Source organism: Eptatretus burgeri, chromosome 16 (genome assembly GCF_056783735.1).
Source record: "Eptatretus burgeri isolate ZD-2024b chromosome 16, Ebu_testis_v1, whole genome shotgun sequence".
Classification (NCBI taxonomy): Eukaryota; Metazoa; Chordata; class Myxini; order Myxiniformes; family Myxinidae; genus Eptatretus; species Eptatretus burgeri.
In genome coordinates this window covers 36,087,838-36,105,337 of record NC_140976.1, presented here as the reverse complement: position 1 = coordinate 36,105,337, position 17,500 = coordinate 36,087,838, and the positions used below count along the sequence as shown (strand labels likewise).

General features: G+C 45.3%; 1 protein-coding gene across 7 annotated transcripts in view; it reads right to left on the bottom strand.

Moving 5' to 3' along the window:
- HMGXB3 (HMG-box containing 3) overlaps nt 1-17,500 on the bottom strand; it is a 94,800-nt gene that overhangs the window by 29,786 nt on the left and 47,514 nt on the right. For all 7 annotated transcript variants that reach the window (XM_085859369.1, XM_085859372.1, XM_085859370.1 and 4 more), the window contains one exon: nt 5,510-5,733. In XM_085859369.1, the coding sequence (XP_085715495.1) occupies nt 5,510-5,733 (224 nt within the window). The remainder of the gene's footprint in view (nt 1-5,509; nt 5,734-17,500) is intronic.

Here is a 17,500-nt window from a genome sequence, read left to right as displayed (position 1 = left end):
TTCGGGGGGGGGGGGGGGCATGCATTGGCTAAGCTGTATTTTTCCAATGTAATGACTCCCCATCCCCTCGCCCTCTGTTACTTTCAATCATTCTTCCTTCACACCATCGTTGTTTCCCTTCTCTGCCTTTCTAAATCCACCAATTAACTCCCCTTTGTCAAGCATCTTTTCAACAATACCTCCTTCACCCCATAGGTCTTACCTACAACCCGACGGCTGTTCTGTCATCCCTTGGTTTGGTGCAGTCCTTCTCCGGTTATTTAAAAAAAAAATTCCCTTCTTATATGCATGCTCATGGCACGCTGCACAACGCTTGGTGTTCGTGACTTGTGAGGTGCGGCGCTTTTCACAGGGATGGTGCAGTGCAGAACTGCATGAGGAATGCTTGTACGCAAAGGAGGGGTCGGGGGCTCTCGTAGCAGCCTCGGGAGTGTAAAGGAAAGGGGCGGGGCTTCGTTGAAAGTTCCCTCAGAATGGCATGACAATTTCCACAAGTGATGTCGTGGACCTGCCCCCATCGGCTGTTGACCAATGAGAGAGAGAGAGAGGGAGAGAGAGAGAGAGAGAGAGAGAGAGAGAGAGAGAGAGAGAGAGAGAGAGAGAGAGAGAGAGAGACAGAGACAGAGACAGAGACAGAGACAGAGACAGAGACAGAGACAGAGACAGAGACAGAGACAGAGAGAGAGACAGAGACAGAGACAGAGACAGAGACAGAGACAGAGACAGAGACAGAGAGAGAGAGAGAGAGAGAGAGAGAGAGAGAGAGAGGACTCAGGGAGGAGAGAAGAAAGCTGATGTGAAGAAGAGGCCATAACAGAACACAACTTAATTTGCCTGTCAGCGAACGTTCATGCCTTGAAGCTTTATGATCAGGGTGAGAGGAGAGGCAGAAGCGAATGGGACAGGCTCACGCGAGCAGGGACAAAAAGAGCTCCTGAGCAGACAGCTCAGACAGCAGAAGGCTGAAAGAAACAAAAAGGCAAAAGTGCATGGGACAGGCTCACACGATCCAAGTCGAAAATAGCTCATGAGTGAAGAAGAGAAGAAGTCAAAGGAAGGTCACGATCAATTGGTGTCGAGCTTCTGTGGAGAAAAAAAAATCCTTCCACGAGCGTCGTGCTGCTTTCTCGATTCCGTCAGCCACGAAGGACAAGGAGGATGAATGGCGGCACCTCGTCGACAAGGGCCTGAGGAGGAAGAACCTGAGGCAGAGGAGGGCGAGTCACTCATATAGCTCGCATATTCTGGGACGCAAGAGAGAATTCGCCAACTGGGTCTGGGCACCAGAAGCTGAGGCAGAGGACAGCGAGTCGCATATCCAGCTCGCATATTCTGGGATGCCAGAGAGGACTCGCCTACTGGGTCAAGGCACCTCAAGGACGTGGCCGTGTGTCTCTATCGCACAACATTGCCACTGCCTATCTTCCCCATTCATTTCCCTCTGCATTCTCTTGTATATTTTGTGTGATGGAAGAAAGAAAAGACTGCTTTTCTTTTCTCGATACTTTACTTTTATTTTATTTTCCAGTTCTTGTTTCATTCTTCTCCCCTGAGTGAATGATGGCCAAGTCTTTTGTGTAAGTAAGTGTGAATAAGAAGAATATGTGTTTTGGTTAAATTTGCTCTTTTGTGCCTTTTTGCTTTCTTGCTTGTAGATCCTTGCTTTTAAATTATTGCTTGCTTTTGTGTTTGTAATAAATAATTGTTTGTTGTCATTTCCAATCTGTATCAGTTGTCTTTTCCTTTCTTGGTCCAACACAGTTAAGTGTACAAGTAAGGTTAGACAGGAAGTTGTACCCCAATAATTTACTTTCTTAGCCAGCGTACACTCACTGCAATGCTCAGCAGTAATCCGTGTGTGCACTGAGGGCATGTGACCCTAATTAGCTGGCCGCCCACAGGTAAGGTATTATGTGAAGTAGTGTAACCCTGCCCGGATTGGCTGTGCTAATCAGCATTCGTGATTGCCTCGCAACGTGCCAGTGTGCCGAGCTATCTGTGCCCGGTGGCCTCAGGACCGGGCGTTCAGGAGGAACCGAAGTGTTTCCCCTCATGGCAGGCCTCGAATCGCGGATCCATGACAATATATACATAAGTTCAAAACATTCCTTCGCCACAAGCATGTTTGAACTTAAATATGTCATCTCACATTTTATCATCAGAGTATATCATTTAATTTCCCATGCATCAAACATCTTACGACTCCTACAAATACGACTACTGGACTTCTTTAAGGGTCCCAATAAATCCCAACTTATTGTGGGGTTGACCTCGGAACATTATTTCACCCAAGTCTTTCATGAACCAGCTAGCACACACAGCCTGACACTCAACTGGAGCAGATTTGGGAAGGAATTTGGAATCCAGCATGACAGTGACAACTTACTTGCCATTCGTGAATGACAACACGCATCAGGCCTGGTGTTGGCTTAAGGGTTAAGGTGCATGGCTTAAGATCCTAGGGTCTTGAGTTCAAGCCCGTCGGGCTGTTGAATTCACATCAGGTGGGGTTGACTCAGAATGTCATCCTTCAGAGGTCAGCAAAATGAGTACCAGCATGCTGGTAATAGGAGCATTGTGTCAGCAGCACAACCGCGCCCCCAGAAAATTATGCAGCCAAGCAGCTACAGGCTGCATACAAATAAATAAACAACGCGCATAAAATTTCAGCTTAATTAAGCAGTCTCCCCGTGCAGCGTGGATGTGGATGGGCTTTGTATTTTGAGATGCTTTCTAGTTGAATTAATTGTTTTTGAAATTGAAAACACAACAGCTGGTAAAAAAAATACATCAACAATAATAAACATCAGTATGTGTCTCCTCCATAACTCCAAAACCATGAAACCGATCAGCGTGAAACCTTGGATGCATACGCTGGGAACTCCAAGGGAGTGCATGAATGAAAACTGGGTGTTTGGGTAAACTTACACACTCCTTTTGAAGAGAAATCACAGTAAAACCAGAAACAGGCAACCTTTGGTCAGCTTGCGATCAGAAGTTTGGCAACTCGCTCAGCGTGGGACCTTAATCTGCCATTTTGTCCGATAGGTTCAAAAATGCTTTGCCTTGCAACAGGTCGGTTTCTGTATGAAAAAGCTTCATACATCGCTGATCATCATACCTAGGAATTTCTGGATACATCACGATGCTTATAAATGTCAGGAGATGTCAGTGTTCATGCCTTTATTTAATGTCCATACAAGCGATAAGCTCTAGAATCTCTTAACCTGAGCCTAATTTCAAAAGTTAAACTGCAGAATTGATTTTTGCAGCAATTATGACTGCGAAAAAAAAAACATGTTCATTTGTCCAATTTGCACATTGTTGTACCCCCTGGGTGTCTCCGATTGGTGGTTCATACAACTGTTATGTTTGTGGGTGAAGATGGGGAATTTCATCGGAAAGATAGGATTGTATAGAGTTGCTTGGTCCGTTGAGGTGTAGGAGACATCTCGATGTAAATTAAGTGGGGAAACTGTGAGCTTAAGTGGTACTTGTCACCACATGGGGGGTGGTGCTGTGTTATGCCATTCTAGGCGAGCGAGCCCGGCATTCTGCAGAGGCGCAGCATCGACCGCCCCAATCGTGAGGAGGAACTTTCACAGCTTGTGGGCTCTCTTGACGAAGGGACCATCCGCACGAATTGTTTCTGCCGTGCAGGATGACGTGGCTCGACCCCAAAGCTCATAAAAGATCACTTCTGGACCCGAAGCTTAGTGCTGGAATAAAGGAGGGATTTTTCTTTTGCTTTATCTTTCTCCCTTGTCCGTTTTTGTGTCTGAGTGTGGAGGCGCCTCAAATAGGAATTTAGATTTAAGTTACCTCACGTCTTGATTCATTTCCATGATAACTGTTTGATTTTCTGTTCATTAAATCATTATTTATTGTGTCAATGTATCTGTTGTGGGTTCGAGATAAACCCCATGTGCTGTGCATCCATCTGCTCCATCCTTGTAGCAGTTCTTTCCCGTGCTTGCACACGCCATAATCTCCGAGAATCCCGGCTGTAAGCCTCCAAGGGAAATTGTTTGGCCATCCGTCCAGGTAGGCGCAAACCTCCTGGACACGCCATAACCAATCGCTAATCGCTTGCCAAGCCAGCCTTTCAATATCAACCAATTTATTGGAGTGCTTGCTTGATTGCTTAATAGTGGTGGGCAGATTTGATTCCAAAGTACTCGATTCCAACCATGGAATTGAAAGGAATAGAGTAGTGAACGGGAATCAACATCGATTCTGAGTAATTCCTACCTCTGAGAAATGAGCAGGTTTTTTGGGGGGAGGGGGGGGATTTTGATTTGTCCCTGAGGGCATGTTCTGTTACATATGGCCTCGCAATGTGCTAATTGAAAAGGAACATGCCCCTGGGGCATCTCGTTTGGAATATAGCAGCAAAAGGAAGGCACTTGCAAACTATATCATGGTGAACACACCCCAAGGGTGTGCTCCTTTTCAATTAATAACAAGGCATTTAGAGTTGGCCGGTAAAGCATGCCATTTGCTTTGCTGACGGATGGGTCGGCAATACATCAACTGATAAAGTTTTCACAACATGTCATTCAAAAGTTCAGAAGTGTAGTTTGGAACCATCTTGGGAAGGTTAAAGAATACAGTCCCAAAGTTGCACACTCATTTTGTTCAATAGACATTGCTCATCACTCCATAATATGCTAAAACATTTGAACACCAAACACCAGAGAGAGTATCTGTTGGTGACGGTTGAGAAAGCAGATTCAATGAAACCAAAATCTGCAACAGTAACAAGTTCGCTTTCGCAATCGATTATTGAAAGAACTTTTGCCTTGGTAACGCCTTGGTACGCTACCTTCCCTTCCCCTCATGCTGCCTTCCCACCCCCCCACCCTCAAGTCCCCCTACCAAATGCAAGTCAAAATATCACCGCCCACACCCCCATTCTCCTTAAGTCCCACTACCAAATGGAAATCGAGAACACCCCCTTTCCGGCTCTCCCCCCATACCTCATCCCTCGGACGCTCTCCCCCCCCATTTCCCCCTTCTCTCCTACCTCCTATCCCCCAAATCCCCCCACAACCTTATTTTTCCCCATCAGCGAAGCGACGGGTTATATTTGCTTGGAGGAAATATAACGAAAGAACATTCTTATGAAGATAAATACAATATTTCAAGCTTCTGTCCTTTTGGAATGACAGATTGTACATACACAACTTCTTTGTAAGCACTTTTCATGCAATTGCAAAGCAAATCCCAAATTTAAACATTTTGGAATCCTGACGTGTGAAAGTTTCAACTTTGTACTGTAAACGTTTCTGAGTGACAGACAGAGACACATAAATATGGACTCAAGTGATCAATATACCGAAACATCCTTATCAAGTCTAAACAAAAACTGTCCTGCCTGCACAGGAAAAGTAAAACACATCAGTGCTTGGCAGAAGTACACAGGCATTATGAGGAGAGAGGCTTTTCTCTGCATTTGTTTCACTTGCAAGAACAATGTTTCTCATTTCGGGGGTGTGCACGTTTTTACCTGTACTGGTGACAGTGTAGGAGCTGCTGAGACAAAGCAGTCTGATCGCTTTGACTGTTCAAGTCAACTTGAGCTCCATTGCTCCCCAAAACATCCCCCTGGAGATCGCTGTTCTTCTGTACACCTCCTCGAATCTCATCGCAATCCTCAAATTCAGGATGTCGATTCTCAATTGTCCCCATTGGAGTTTTGTTCATGGCAGGCACTCTGACATGTTTATTAGCCTGCACAGACACGAGTTTGACAATGAATAAGCAGGTTTAACTCAGAAAGAAAATGAAGAGGAGCAAATGGTTGGGATAATCATTTTGGAACGTCACCAGTCATCTCCAATGGAAATTTTACTTCATAGCTTCACATTCGTACATAGATTAATTCATAAAAATAATTTATGTAAATGCAACTCAAAAATTTATACTGTATATCTAAAGCAGTGATGGGAAGTGTCTCAATCAGCTTGCTCAAGCAGAAGTTACAGTCTCAATCAATCTGCATATTATTCTTCATGATGTTCTCATTTCAATTCCATCTTTTGAGCTACAAGGTACAATATATATATATATATATATATATATATATATATATATATATATATATATATATATATATATATATATATATTTATAGTAAATACGTCTTAAATATGTAGTAAATGTCGTTTATTAAAATTATCAGCTGCATACGATACAATGCTTTCAGCAAAGAAGTTGAACTCCACTAAAAATTCCGTCCTTTTCGACATCAAATCCTTCTTTATTGCCAACTAGTACACCCAGATTCAATACGAGAATTTTAAAAATGATTCTTCACCATTGAGAGATGGGGCCAAAACCAAAAAAAGGTCATTCGATTTTGGTGAAGGTCCTTCATATGCGACCCATCAGTGGAATACAACATGTAAACTGTTTAGCCTGGCGGAGGTATGGCCTCTACCGAGTGCCGTTCTGTTTCGCCAAGTGTCACTCTCTGAGTGATTTTTCATTTGGCTGATTGTTTGTGTGCAGGATATCTCAAAATGTTGCGGACGGATTCTGATGAAATTTGGTGGAGAGGTTGGGTGTTGACAAGGACAAATTGATTCAATTTTGGTGAAGATCTGGCTCTGAGAATTATTCAATTTTTAAAGTGATTCTTCACCATTGAGTGAGAAGGCCGAAACAATATATAGCATGATATTTCAAAAATGTATTGGGCCAGATACGTTCTCGTGAATCAGACATTGTGTGGCTGAGGTATACACTCTACCAAGTGCCCTTATAGTTGGTGCTGTTATTACTGTTGTTGCTTGAAGTGGCCTTAGAAAAAGCCATGATAAGCTATCTATACACCTTAACACTGCGTTTGTCCAAGGCAGAAACCCCCTTTGGGGAAGGGGACAAACAAAGTCGCTACAACCTCCGTCATGTGATCCTTTGTCCCCCTCCCAGGTTTGATTGAGATTGGATAAGTAATAACCGAATGTACCGCAGTCAGACAAACAACAAATTGCGTATTTCAGTATGATGGCCTGAACGCCAACCATTACCTCAGATTGAGACCAAGTCACTCTGCCCTGTACATGCTGTTTCTGCTCCCTGAACGATGGATGGACGCCCTCAATTTCAGACATTAGATTAGGACCGTCTCTCAAGACATATCTCCAGGATTCAATACCGATCTGTCACACTACCCTGCTCTCCAAACTCTTTGCTTATGGCATGCAAGGCCACCTCCATACATGCCTTTCCGACTTCCTCCATTCTCGTAGCCAACACCTGTCTCTCAACCAGATACTCTCATCTCTCCCTGGAAAGGCTGGAGTGCCCCAAGGCAGTGTTTTGGGTCCATTACTATTCTTACTCTTCATTGGTGGTCTTCCGGATTCTCTGGAAAATCTCTTTGCTGATGACTCCACCCTCTGCCATAACATCCCTCATCCTTCCTGATAAGCAGGCAGTAGCCTCTTCCATCTCTGGAGACCTTGACAAAATGGTCAAACACTTGGAATGCTTCCTTCATTGTATCGTACATAGCTGATAATTCGAATAAACTACATTCTACTAAAAATTCAAGACATATTTACGTATGACGTATTTAATAGACATCCTCACGTGCTATGTCCATAATAAAAATACTCACGTACGTCGTACATAATACACGCACTTGGAATACAAGCTGGTCAAACACTTGGAATACTTCTTTCAAGCCTGATAAATCTCACACATTCACTCTGTCTCTCCAGAAAGACTGTGTTTGGCAAACCCTCCCATCTACTTTCCCAACAATTCTCTTGAATTATTTCAATCACTCAAACTTTTTGGCTTCACCATCAGGCACAATCTTTTTGGACAAACCACACACCTAAGTTGACGTCTAAAGCCAGTCGCCGACTGGGCATCCTCTGTCATGCAAAGTCTTTCCTTGGCACACTGAACTTTTATCTACCTACGACGCCTTCTTCATCCGCAGCCTGATAGAGTATTGCTCTCCCGTCTGGGCTGGCACCCCTACCCTACTTCACATCTTACCCAGTTTTACACCGTGGAAACCAAGGCCTTCAAAATCATCGGTATCTCCCATGATGCTGCTGAATCTCTGAGCCTCTTTCACATTGCAGACATGTTAGTTATCTCTCTGTCTTCCACCACCTTCTTTCTGGTCTTGCACCCTTTGCCATTGCAGGGTGCATGTGGCCTGCCAATAACCCCCTCCAGATGAAACTCCTAAAATAAAAACTCACTGCATACTTCCACTCCTCTTTTTTTCCCCCACGTGAGGAACCAACTTCCTCAGTCTTTTAAATCTTATTCGGTCATTCAGGGCTAAACGAGAGCGTTGTTCACCACATTATCAGGTCATTTCAACCTTCATTCACCCTCCCCACACACACATCTTTCCAAGTTTGCAGTTTTCCTTCCACTTCTGTGATTGAGAGTTTGCAGTTCTATCCCATTTGTTAACCACCTGTGTCCTCCCCAAATCCCTTATCTCACCAAGTCTCCCTCTATTTTGTCCCTCGACTTTAATATTAATGGACAATAGACATTAATGGACAATGCTGTCGAAAATAAGGGATAAAGATAGTAAGGCGTTTTCGTGTTCCCCCACGTTTGGATCCAGGTGAAGCCAGATAGTGCGAATGACTTTGAATCGCAGAAAGCAATGTGGGGCAGGGCAGGCCATTTTGGTTCTATGACGCTGGAGAAGAAGGGCAGGAACTGCTTGCCATGCACGGCCATGATTGGCTGTGAGGCCCACGTGCATGCATAGCATTGATCGACGGGCTGCTGCTGTTGTCACGTGCTCGTTGGTTGGCGGGACGTGGACTGATCTGCAGTCCACCTTGGGGAAAATGGGGTGGCAACATGGGATGAACATATTTAAAATACTAGCGAGGTACCCGTGCTACACCCAAAATCTCAGATGGGAGGCCAAAATCTCAAAAAAACAAGTTTGGATAAATTTTATGAAAACTCACATGCACTCTCGGACATGGGCAGCAGGGCCGGATTAAGTAAGATACCTGAGGGCGTTACATATGTAAATTCCATACCCCTCCCTCTTGTATTACAAAATAAAGAAAAAATCCTAATTTCAAATGAAAGCCAAATTTATTGAAATACCAATTACATCATGTGCTGGTACATCATTTCTGTGATAAATCCTATCAGAAGTTTGTATTTTGTTGGGAGACATGTTATTGGATGATATTTGAAAGGAAGCTGGGTTTCTTCCAATTTTGGGATGATGAAGGTGTTGATGATTTTGGGATGACGAACTTCTGTGAGCCACTCATCCATTCATAGTTAAAAAAAAACTGCCTCTCCAGGATTTCATGACAGCAAATTGGGGAAATAATTACACAATAAAACATGAAGAATTAATGATGAAATCTCTAGTTCTAAATACTAAAGTAAATAAATTCTTGTTTATTGACAAAATACACATTATATTGAACTCGTCCGTCATAACTGGACAAGTTAAACGTTTGTAAAAGTAAAAGCAACGTTGGTTGTAAAAGTTTGGCAACGTTTGCAATTGCTTGTAAAGGCGATGTCGCCGCCAACCAGCGGTGGGGCGACGTTGGCCTACCAGCCAAAATCACGTCGGCCTAACGTCACGGCTGACATTTGCCAAACGTTGGTGTAAAACCGATGTGTTAGCAGGGTTATCACACATTTAGCACTTTCCTACATTATAAGGGTTGCTGCTCTACAGCCCCTCCAGAAGAGTCGTGGTATACCACCAGTGAATCACTGAGAGCTGGAAACCAGACTTGGTTCAGAATGGGGGGGTGGAGGTGGGGTGGGCAGGAGGATGAGAAACGTGGGAACTCGCAAAATTGGGGAAGACGTGAGAAGTGGGAGAGCGAAGTTGTTTTGTGAATGGGCCTTCAGTCCTTCACCACCTTCGCGTTGCTAATAAGCAATAATTACAACCTATGGCGAGGAAATGCTTCTCTGTTACATTTATCGAATGGACTGCATTGCTCACAGACCATCCAATTATCACGCACACTAATATGGCTGAAATATCACAAGCTTGAAGATAAACAGAATCAGATTTTTTTTTTTCAACAAATTCTTGATGCGATTATTTTGATTTTTAAGTAATAAACAATGAACTGAAGGTGTTTTTTAATTGTAATAATTTTTTTAGGTGTTATAGTTAAAAAAAAAGAAAACCTGTCGAGTACCACCCATTGAACTGCATACAAGCTGGAAGGACGACGGCTATTCATGCTGCATGCACCATTGTGTCGGCACCACACAGCCCCCCTTCTTTACGCACACGCCACCATGTTGCCACGTCCAGTGAATGATTCACTGCATCATGCATTACGTTACGTTTACATCATGCATTACGTTTATGTGAGAAAGTGTTCACATCGACTTTGACTTTCAACTTAAAATTAACATTCAATATTCAAGATCTCCCGATAATATATAATATTGTTACGGCTGTGGAAATTCGCATTAGACCATAAAGGGCCCTCAGGTGAGATATCTCCATAGGTACGTGTGTAATTAGCCCAAACACGTTGTATAGAGGGAATTTATGTGATCCATCCGGGCTGCGACGCTTTGAGTTAGCCATTTTTCTGTTCTATCTTTTATTTCAAACAAACAGCATCTCAACAACCACGCCATCCCCACCACAGCGCCAATCACACTACGACGCCACCTCCACCACCTACGCTACCACATCATCGCTTCTACAACCATTCGCAAACACCACCACCTTCGCCTTTACCTTCACAACTTCATCCCACATCATCGCTTCTACGGCCATTCCCAAACACCACCAGTCAACACCAAACGTCGTGTTCCCGGAGCCATTCGGCCTCCTCGATCCGCGGATCAGGAATGCTTCACGCCCACTTCTCCTCCGTCCAATGGGCAAGCGCGAGGCGGCTTGGCCCTGCCTCCAGGCGCGTGTAGGTGAATTACGTCCATGTCCGTCTATGCAAATTTTAGGATCAGGGGAGGTTCACGCCCATTTTTGCCCGACCAATGGCTGACCGGGGGGGGCGGTGTGGCCCCGCCTCCAATCGCGTTCTGATCCAGGAATTTGCATATCGGCGCCTCCTGAGAGTTATAAAGGTGCGAGCGGAAGGCGACTCAAGAGAAGAATGTGGAACTGGTGGAGCTAAGCATAAGCGTGGTGAGAGAAGCGAGAAGCGTGGAGCGTTCAGCGTTGGGGAGCGGAGTTGAGAGTTGAGCTGGAAGAAGGGGAGTGTGCGCGGTGGAGCTGCAGGCGGCGGGTCGGGGCAAGGAACCTCGGGTCCGCGGCAAGGAGGATGGCGGTTGGCGACGAGGTTGCGGTGTGGGGGATCGCTCGTCTCGTCGCGGGACCCAAGCCAGCCAGCCACTCCGCTCCCCCAGGGCATCAACAAGTTCCTCTTCCCACACGCTGAGATAGTGCAAAGGGGGCCCCGTTCCTCCCCCACCCCAAACGTGGTGTCAACGAGCACGCGAGGGGAACAGCGGCGCGGACATTTTGCGGCTTGCCCGCCAACGGGTCACGAGGACGCGGGAAGACCTCCCCGGTCTCGCGGACCTGGCCGCTCCTCTAGGTCCCGCGCACATTTGGCCTACGGGCCTGTATGCCTCCTTGTCTGTGAGAGTGGCTTCCTTCTTTTGCTTTTGTGTAAATGTGTGTTGGCGCCGTCTGTGAAGTAAAACTGTGTAAGGGTTGCCGTGTGTACGCGTTAGGTCGGTGTCAACTGTTTTCTTCTTGCCTTTGCTTTTTGTGTATGGCTGTATATACGTGCTTTCCGTGTGTCGCGTAATAAAATGCTTGCATGTTGAACTGTGCCCGTTTCGCTTCGTCTCTTCTCCATTTGAATCTCCATCTTGCATCACGTAAGGGGTTCGTAGTGGGTACAACATCCCGGTAATTAATCGGAACCGTCAAGGCCGACGATAACACCGCTCGGTTATCACTGTAGCACGGAACGGACCGCTTAAGCGGTTCATGTCCGGAGTCGGCCTGTGGCGTGGTACGATCGACCGGTCGATCATTTGCGCAGGTACTTAGGTAGATCAAATTTGGCGAGCAACCCTATCCTGCGCGGGTGGGCAATTGGCACGATCATGGTGAGGTTAAACCCCCACCCGTGACTAGCTTCCGGCGTTGTTCCAAGAGGGTCACGACTGAATTGTCTGTCCAGTGGGTGACGTGCCGCGATTCGAGTTACGTGGCCGTTCGCACGCCGGCGGCGTGATTTCGCAACAATATCATGCAAGTCAAAATATATCTGTGCATGGCTCACAAAGTGGGTACGCATACTGTTACACAAAGGGCAAAAAAAAAGTTTCGGGAAACATGAAATGCAACCCATTATGTTAATCTGTATGAATTCAAATAGTTGTGTGTTCTTCCTTCGGCTGCTCCCGTTGGGGGTCGCCACAGCGGATCATCCGTTATGATCCGCATACTGATTTGGCACATGTTTTACACCGGATGCCCTTCCTGACGCAACCCTGGTCGCTTCTTACGACACAGGGATAAGGATTGGGTTTCGCCATGATTCCGGGATGCCATACACCCTCTCATAGCGCGGCCCAGCGCAGAGCTCCCGTCCTCAAGCGATCCTCCAACCCAAGCCTCCGAGTAGCCGGATTACAGGTGCATGCCACTACGCCTAGTCATTTATTCAAATAGCTAGATCTAAATTTTTAGACCTGCAGCACGTCCGGTTTTAAAGTTACCACTGAATATATACAACACTGTAAATACACGCTCGAATTTCGAGCTTGGCGTCAGCGTTATGTATGGAATCAGATGAAAAAAACAACGTAAATATTATATTTTGGGATAAGAAACAGATAATTTTTACTCTGCCTTTTTAAACAGGCTCAATATGAGACAGGAAAAAGGAAAAAAACAACACATTTTGAGAGAGTCCGATGTTATAAATTACGAAGAAAACACAGACGAGTTCAGTAGCAAAGAAAGCCACACTTGTAAGCGAAAAATAACGTTAAAATCGAATCAATTTCTTTCGAACTTTTGAAAATAATCACTTTAAACATGAGAAGAAAAACATAATTCTTACCTTTCGGATCCTCACGAAGCACCAAAACAATTCTAGCGTTGGTTAAAATGAAGAATTATCAGACAAATGCGAGTCACCTCGTTCGGCTCGGCGTCCTCACGCTGGATTCGTACGTTACGGCTCTCGCAAAGACACGGGCACGAAGACAAACGCTGCACTCGACGGTGAATGGAAATGTGCTGACACGCTTGCAAGTGCCTATTATATCCATCAATCAGGGAAGTTTGCAAGATGGCAAGGTTTTCTAATGCTAGTGTTATTTGCGTCCGACAAGAAATGATGATTCGTACATAACGGGACTGACACGAAAATCAAGACTGGATTACTTGTGGTCCGAATTTTATTTTTCTGATCACAATTTTGATCTATATTTTTCTTCCATTAAACTCTTGTCATATTTCCAAGAAATTAAGGGAGATTTGGAATTAAAATCATAACAAACATTATCAACACTGGACTCCTTATTTTCCTCGATGTAGTGGACACGAAGCGTTATGTACGAATCCATTATTTCATCAGATAGGGTAGATGCCAGAAAACCCAAATAGGGAGACAGAACATCATCAAAAAATAAAAGAGACACCAAAGTTCACATTCTGAGTCACCACACTCAAAATAACTGTCACATAAGAAACGTGCAGTAAAATAAAAATTTTACCAATCAAACTGTAACATTTCTAAGGTTACAATACCCATATTCTATTGCTTTAATTCATCTTTAATAAAACAGGGAAATGGAGAGTATGATATTGCCGATTTCTACAGGTTCCCCAAGATGTCCACTTTCATTTCTGACCATTGATGGTTTGTCTAAGTACCTCATAATAGTTTTATGTGGAATTTCCCACAAACATACTACAGCATACCCACTTTGTGAGTCATGCACATCTGCTTCGAGTGGGCCTACCAAGACGGTGCTTGGTGGTGACATATTCACACCAATCATCATCTTTCCAGTCTTAAATACAGTTCAAAGGTGCCGTCCCTCAAAATTCCAGATAAACTGCCATGACATAATGGAGGGAAAATTGTCAGCATGCAATCGATAATGGCCGCACAACGCGCTTCAGGCTTGTCAGAAACTGAATTTGACGAATAATTTTCTGAATAAGAATCCCCAGATTATGATAATACAGTCAAAGCTCGTTACTATGCCACCTCGCTTCTATGCCACTCTCGCTATTATACCACTTTTGCTCGGTCCCGACAAAATTCAATACAAAATAAATTTACTATGCCACCCCCTACTCTCGCTACCATGCCACTACTGTGTGACTGTTAAAAGGCACGAGTCGTGAAAAAGTCTGTATTGCGCAGTGCTCGATTATCACACTCGCGTCCAAAGGCGAAGCGACGAACTACAGTCCAGCTGCGCACAACATAACTCAATACGTACGCGCATAGTCAGACTGTGTCAAAACACGCGATAATTCTCCCCGATGCCAGCCACAACAAGCCAATCACAACACGCACAACGAGACACAAAAAAGCGCGAGCACACACAGACACGCAGGCACACGTACAACAGTGACATCATTTTTTTTCAAATTCAGCCCATAATGTCAGCTCAGAAACGCAAGTGAACCGACTTTACGCTGAAGGAGAAGAAGGAGATCATCAATGCTGAGAAGAAGGAGCCGAATCAGTCCAAGTTGGCCAGGGAGATTAGCAAGAAATGGGGCGTCGAAGTTAAGAGAACCACCGTGAAGGGCATTCTCAGCAAGAAGGATGCAATCGAGGCTGCAATCAAAGCTGGATTTCCATCGAAGCGCATGAAGTTGACGCAGGCTCACGACCCGAAGCTTGATGAGGGAATGCTCATGTGGCTGAAGCAATCAAGAGGACAGAATGTGCCTGTCAGCGGCGATCTGATCAAGGAGAAGGCGATGAAACTGGCCGAGCTGATGCACATCCCAGACTTCATGGCGAGCGACGGTTGGTTGGGCAATTTCAAGAAGCGCCAAGGCATCACGTTCAAGACAGTGCAGGGCGAAGCTGGAGCGGTGGATTCGCAATCCCTTCTTGAGTGGCAACAACAGGTTCTCCGGCCCTTACTCGGGCAGTTCTCCGCAGACGACGTCTTCAACCTGGACGAGACTGGACTCTTCTGGCAGCTGCTTCCGAACAAGACCATGGCTTTCAGGGGAGAGCGGTGTACTGGAGGAAAGAAAAGCAAGCAAAGGATCACTCTTCTGGTTGGGGCAAACATGAGCGGCAGCGAGAAGTTCCCTCTTCTGGTGATTGGCAATTCCAAGAAACCCGTGCCTTCAAGAACAAAGAGATCCCGGTCAAGTACAAGGCGAACTCGAAGGCGTGGATGACGGCGGAGCTTTTCGAGGAGATGTTGCGTGCGTGGGACGGACGACTCGGCCAGCAGGGACGCAGAGTGCTGGTCTGTCTCGATAACTTCTCTGGCCACCCTCCCGAGCTCGAGTTGAACAACATCCAACTGGTCTTCTTCCCACCCAACACGACAGCCAATTCGCAACCAATGGATCAGGGAATCACAGAGAACCTCAAGCGCCACTACAAGAAGCTCCTGCTAGGCCGCCGGCTTGAGGCCATAGATGAGGGAAAGGAGTTCAAGTTCACGTTGCTCGACGCTCTACACGTCGCCCGGCGTGCTTGGGAGCAGGTCGGCAAGTCGACGATCAGGAACTGTTTCGCGAAGGCCAAGTTCATCGAAGAGGAGATCCAAACTGAGCCACAGGATGCGGAGCTGCCCGACATCTGGGAAGCTCTGCCTGCCGAGGAAAAGATGCACGAGAACGAGGAGATAGGGCTGTCTGACTTTCTCGAAGCCGACGAGCACCTCGCGACTGGCGGGTATTTCACACTGGAGGAGATGCAGAGGAGATTCTGTGCAGTGAGGAGCCGGTGGAAAGCGAAGATGACGAGGTAACTGTCGAGGAGGAAATCGTTCCGTTCGAGGAAGCCCAGCGCGCTTGTAGCACCGTCCGAAGTTTATGCAGCAGAGAAGCGGGAAGCCCGGTGTGATGCAAGCGTGCGATCGGCTAGACAAAGAGATGCACGAGATCCGCCGAAAGAAGATGCGCCAGCCGACGATTCTTGAAAGCTTTGTGTGTCGTGAATTTCTCGCCATGCCATATGTTAGTGTGTGAACTCTGTTAGTGTGTGTATGTTCTCCGTTCGCTTCGCTTATACAACAGTCGTGCCTTTTACTTGCTGGAATAAATTTTGTCTAAAGATTAACTACAGATGGTTAACTTGAGAAAATAAGGCCGTTTTTACAAAATCTCGTTACTATGCCACTCTCGCTACTATGCCACTTTTGCTCGGTCCCGACGGGTGGCATAGTAACGAGCTTTGACTGTAGTCAAAATCATTATGTAGAAGGTGCTGTCAGACCGTACATGTATGAACCCGAGGTTGAGATGACGTCATGGGAGGGGCAGGGCCAAATCGAGAGTTCTTTGGGGGGGGTCAATCGAGCATAAAAGGGCACCAAATAACATTAAAATCTTCCTTTCAAAACATTTATTCAAGAAAAGAACAATGATGAAGTGTTAAGTGAAGCTGTCTTTTCATTCCACCAAACATGATTTTCTGATTCTGTGAACCTTTAAGATTGCTAACGAACTTCCAGTTAGTCGATACATGATGAATAAAAGTACAGTTTGAGGGGGCCCCCATGATGAAAGGCCCCCGACCTGTGCTCCTCGTTGTTAATCCAGGCGTGATGTGCAGGGACCACAAAAGCGCACAGAAAATTTGTTGTGGCTGGCCCCAAAACTGAGGGAGTAGTAGTGTGTAAAATCAATGCACCTTTAATGATGATGATGAAGCTGATAACGATGGTTTACCGAACCAGCAAATGTTTGCACATGCAGTAAATGGTGAAAGAGCTTGAGCTAAACCCATGAATATGTTTACATGCTAAGAGAGCAGCTTCGTATGGGTGGAAACTCAAAATCATAATTGTATTGAGAAATTTACAAAATCTCCCACCCCCCTTAGGATGGCAGAAAAATCAGCGTCATTCAGGTGGAAACTCAAAATTACAATTGTATTGAGATATGTATTACTGAACCAGTCAATATTTCCACATGCTGTAAGTGGGGAATTTGTGAATGCCGAACCCGTAAATGTGTTTACATGTGGAGAGCAGTTTCGTATGGGTGGAAACTCAAAATCACAATTGTATTGATAAATTTATGAAATCTCCCACGCACCTCAGGACACCTGCTGGACCCCAAAAGGTTCCCCAAAGAGTTTGATGGGGGCGAGCCCCAAAACTGAGGGAGTAGTTTGGGGATGGACAGACAGACAGACACTCCTGCTTTATTACAGTCGTGGCCAAAAATATTAGCACCCTTGCACTTTTTTCAAATAACTCACAATTTTCTCTAAAAATAAGTTGAAATTGACAAAAGTATTTGGCCTCCACAATTCTTTATTTCACTGCTAATATTACAGAACCTTTGTTTTTG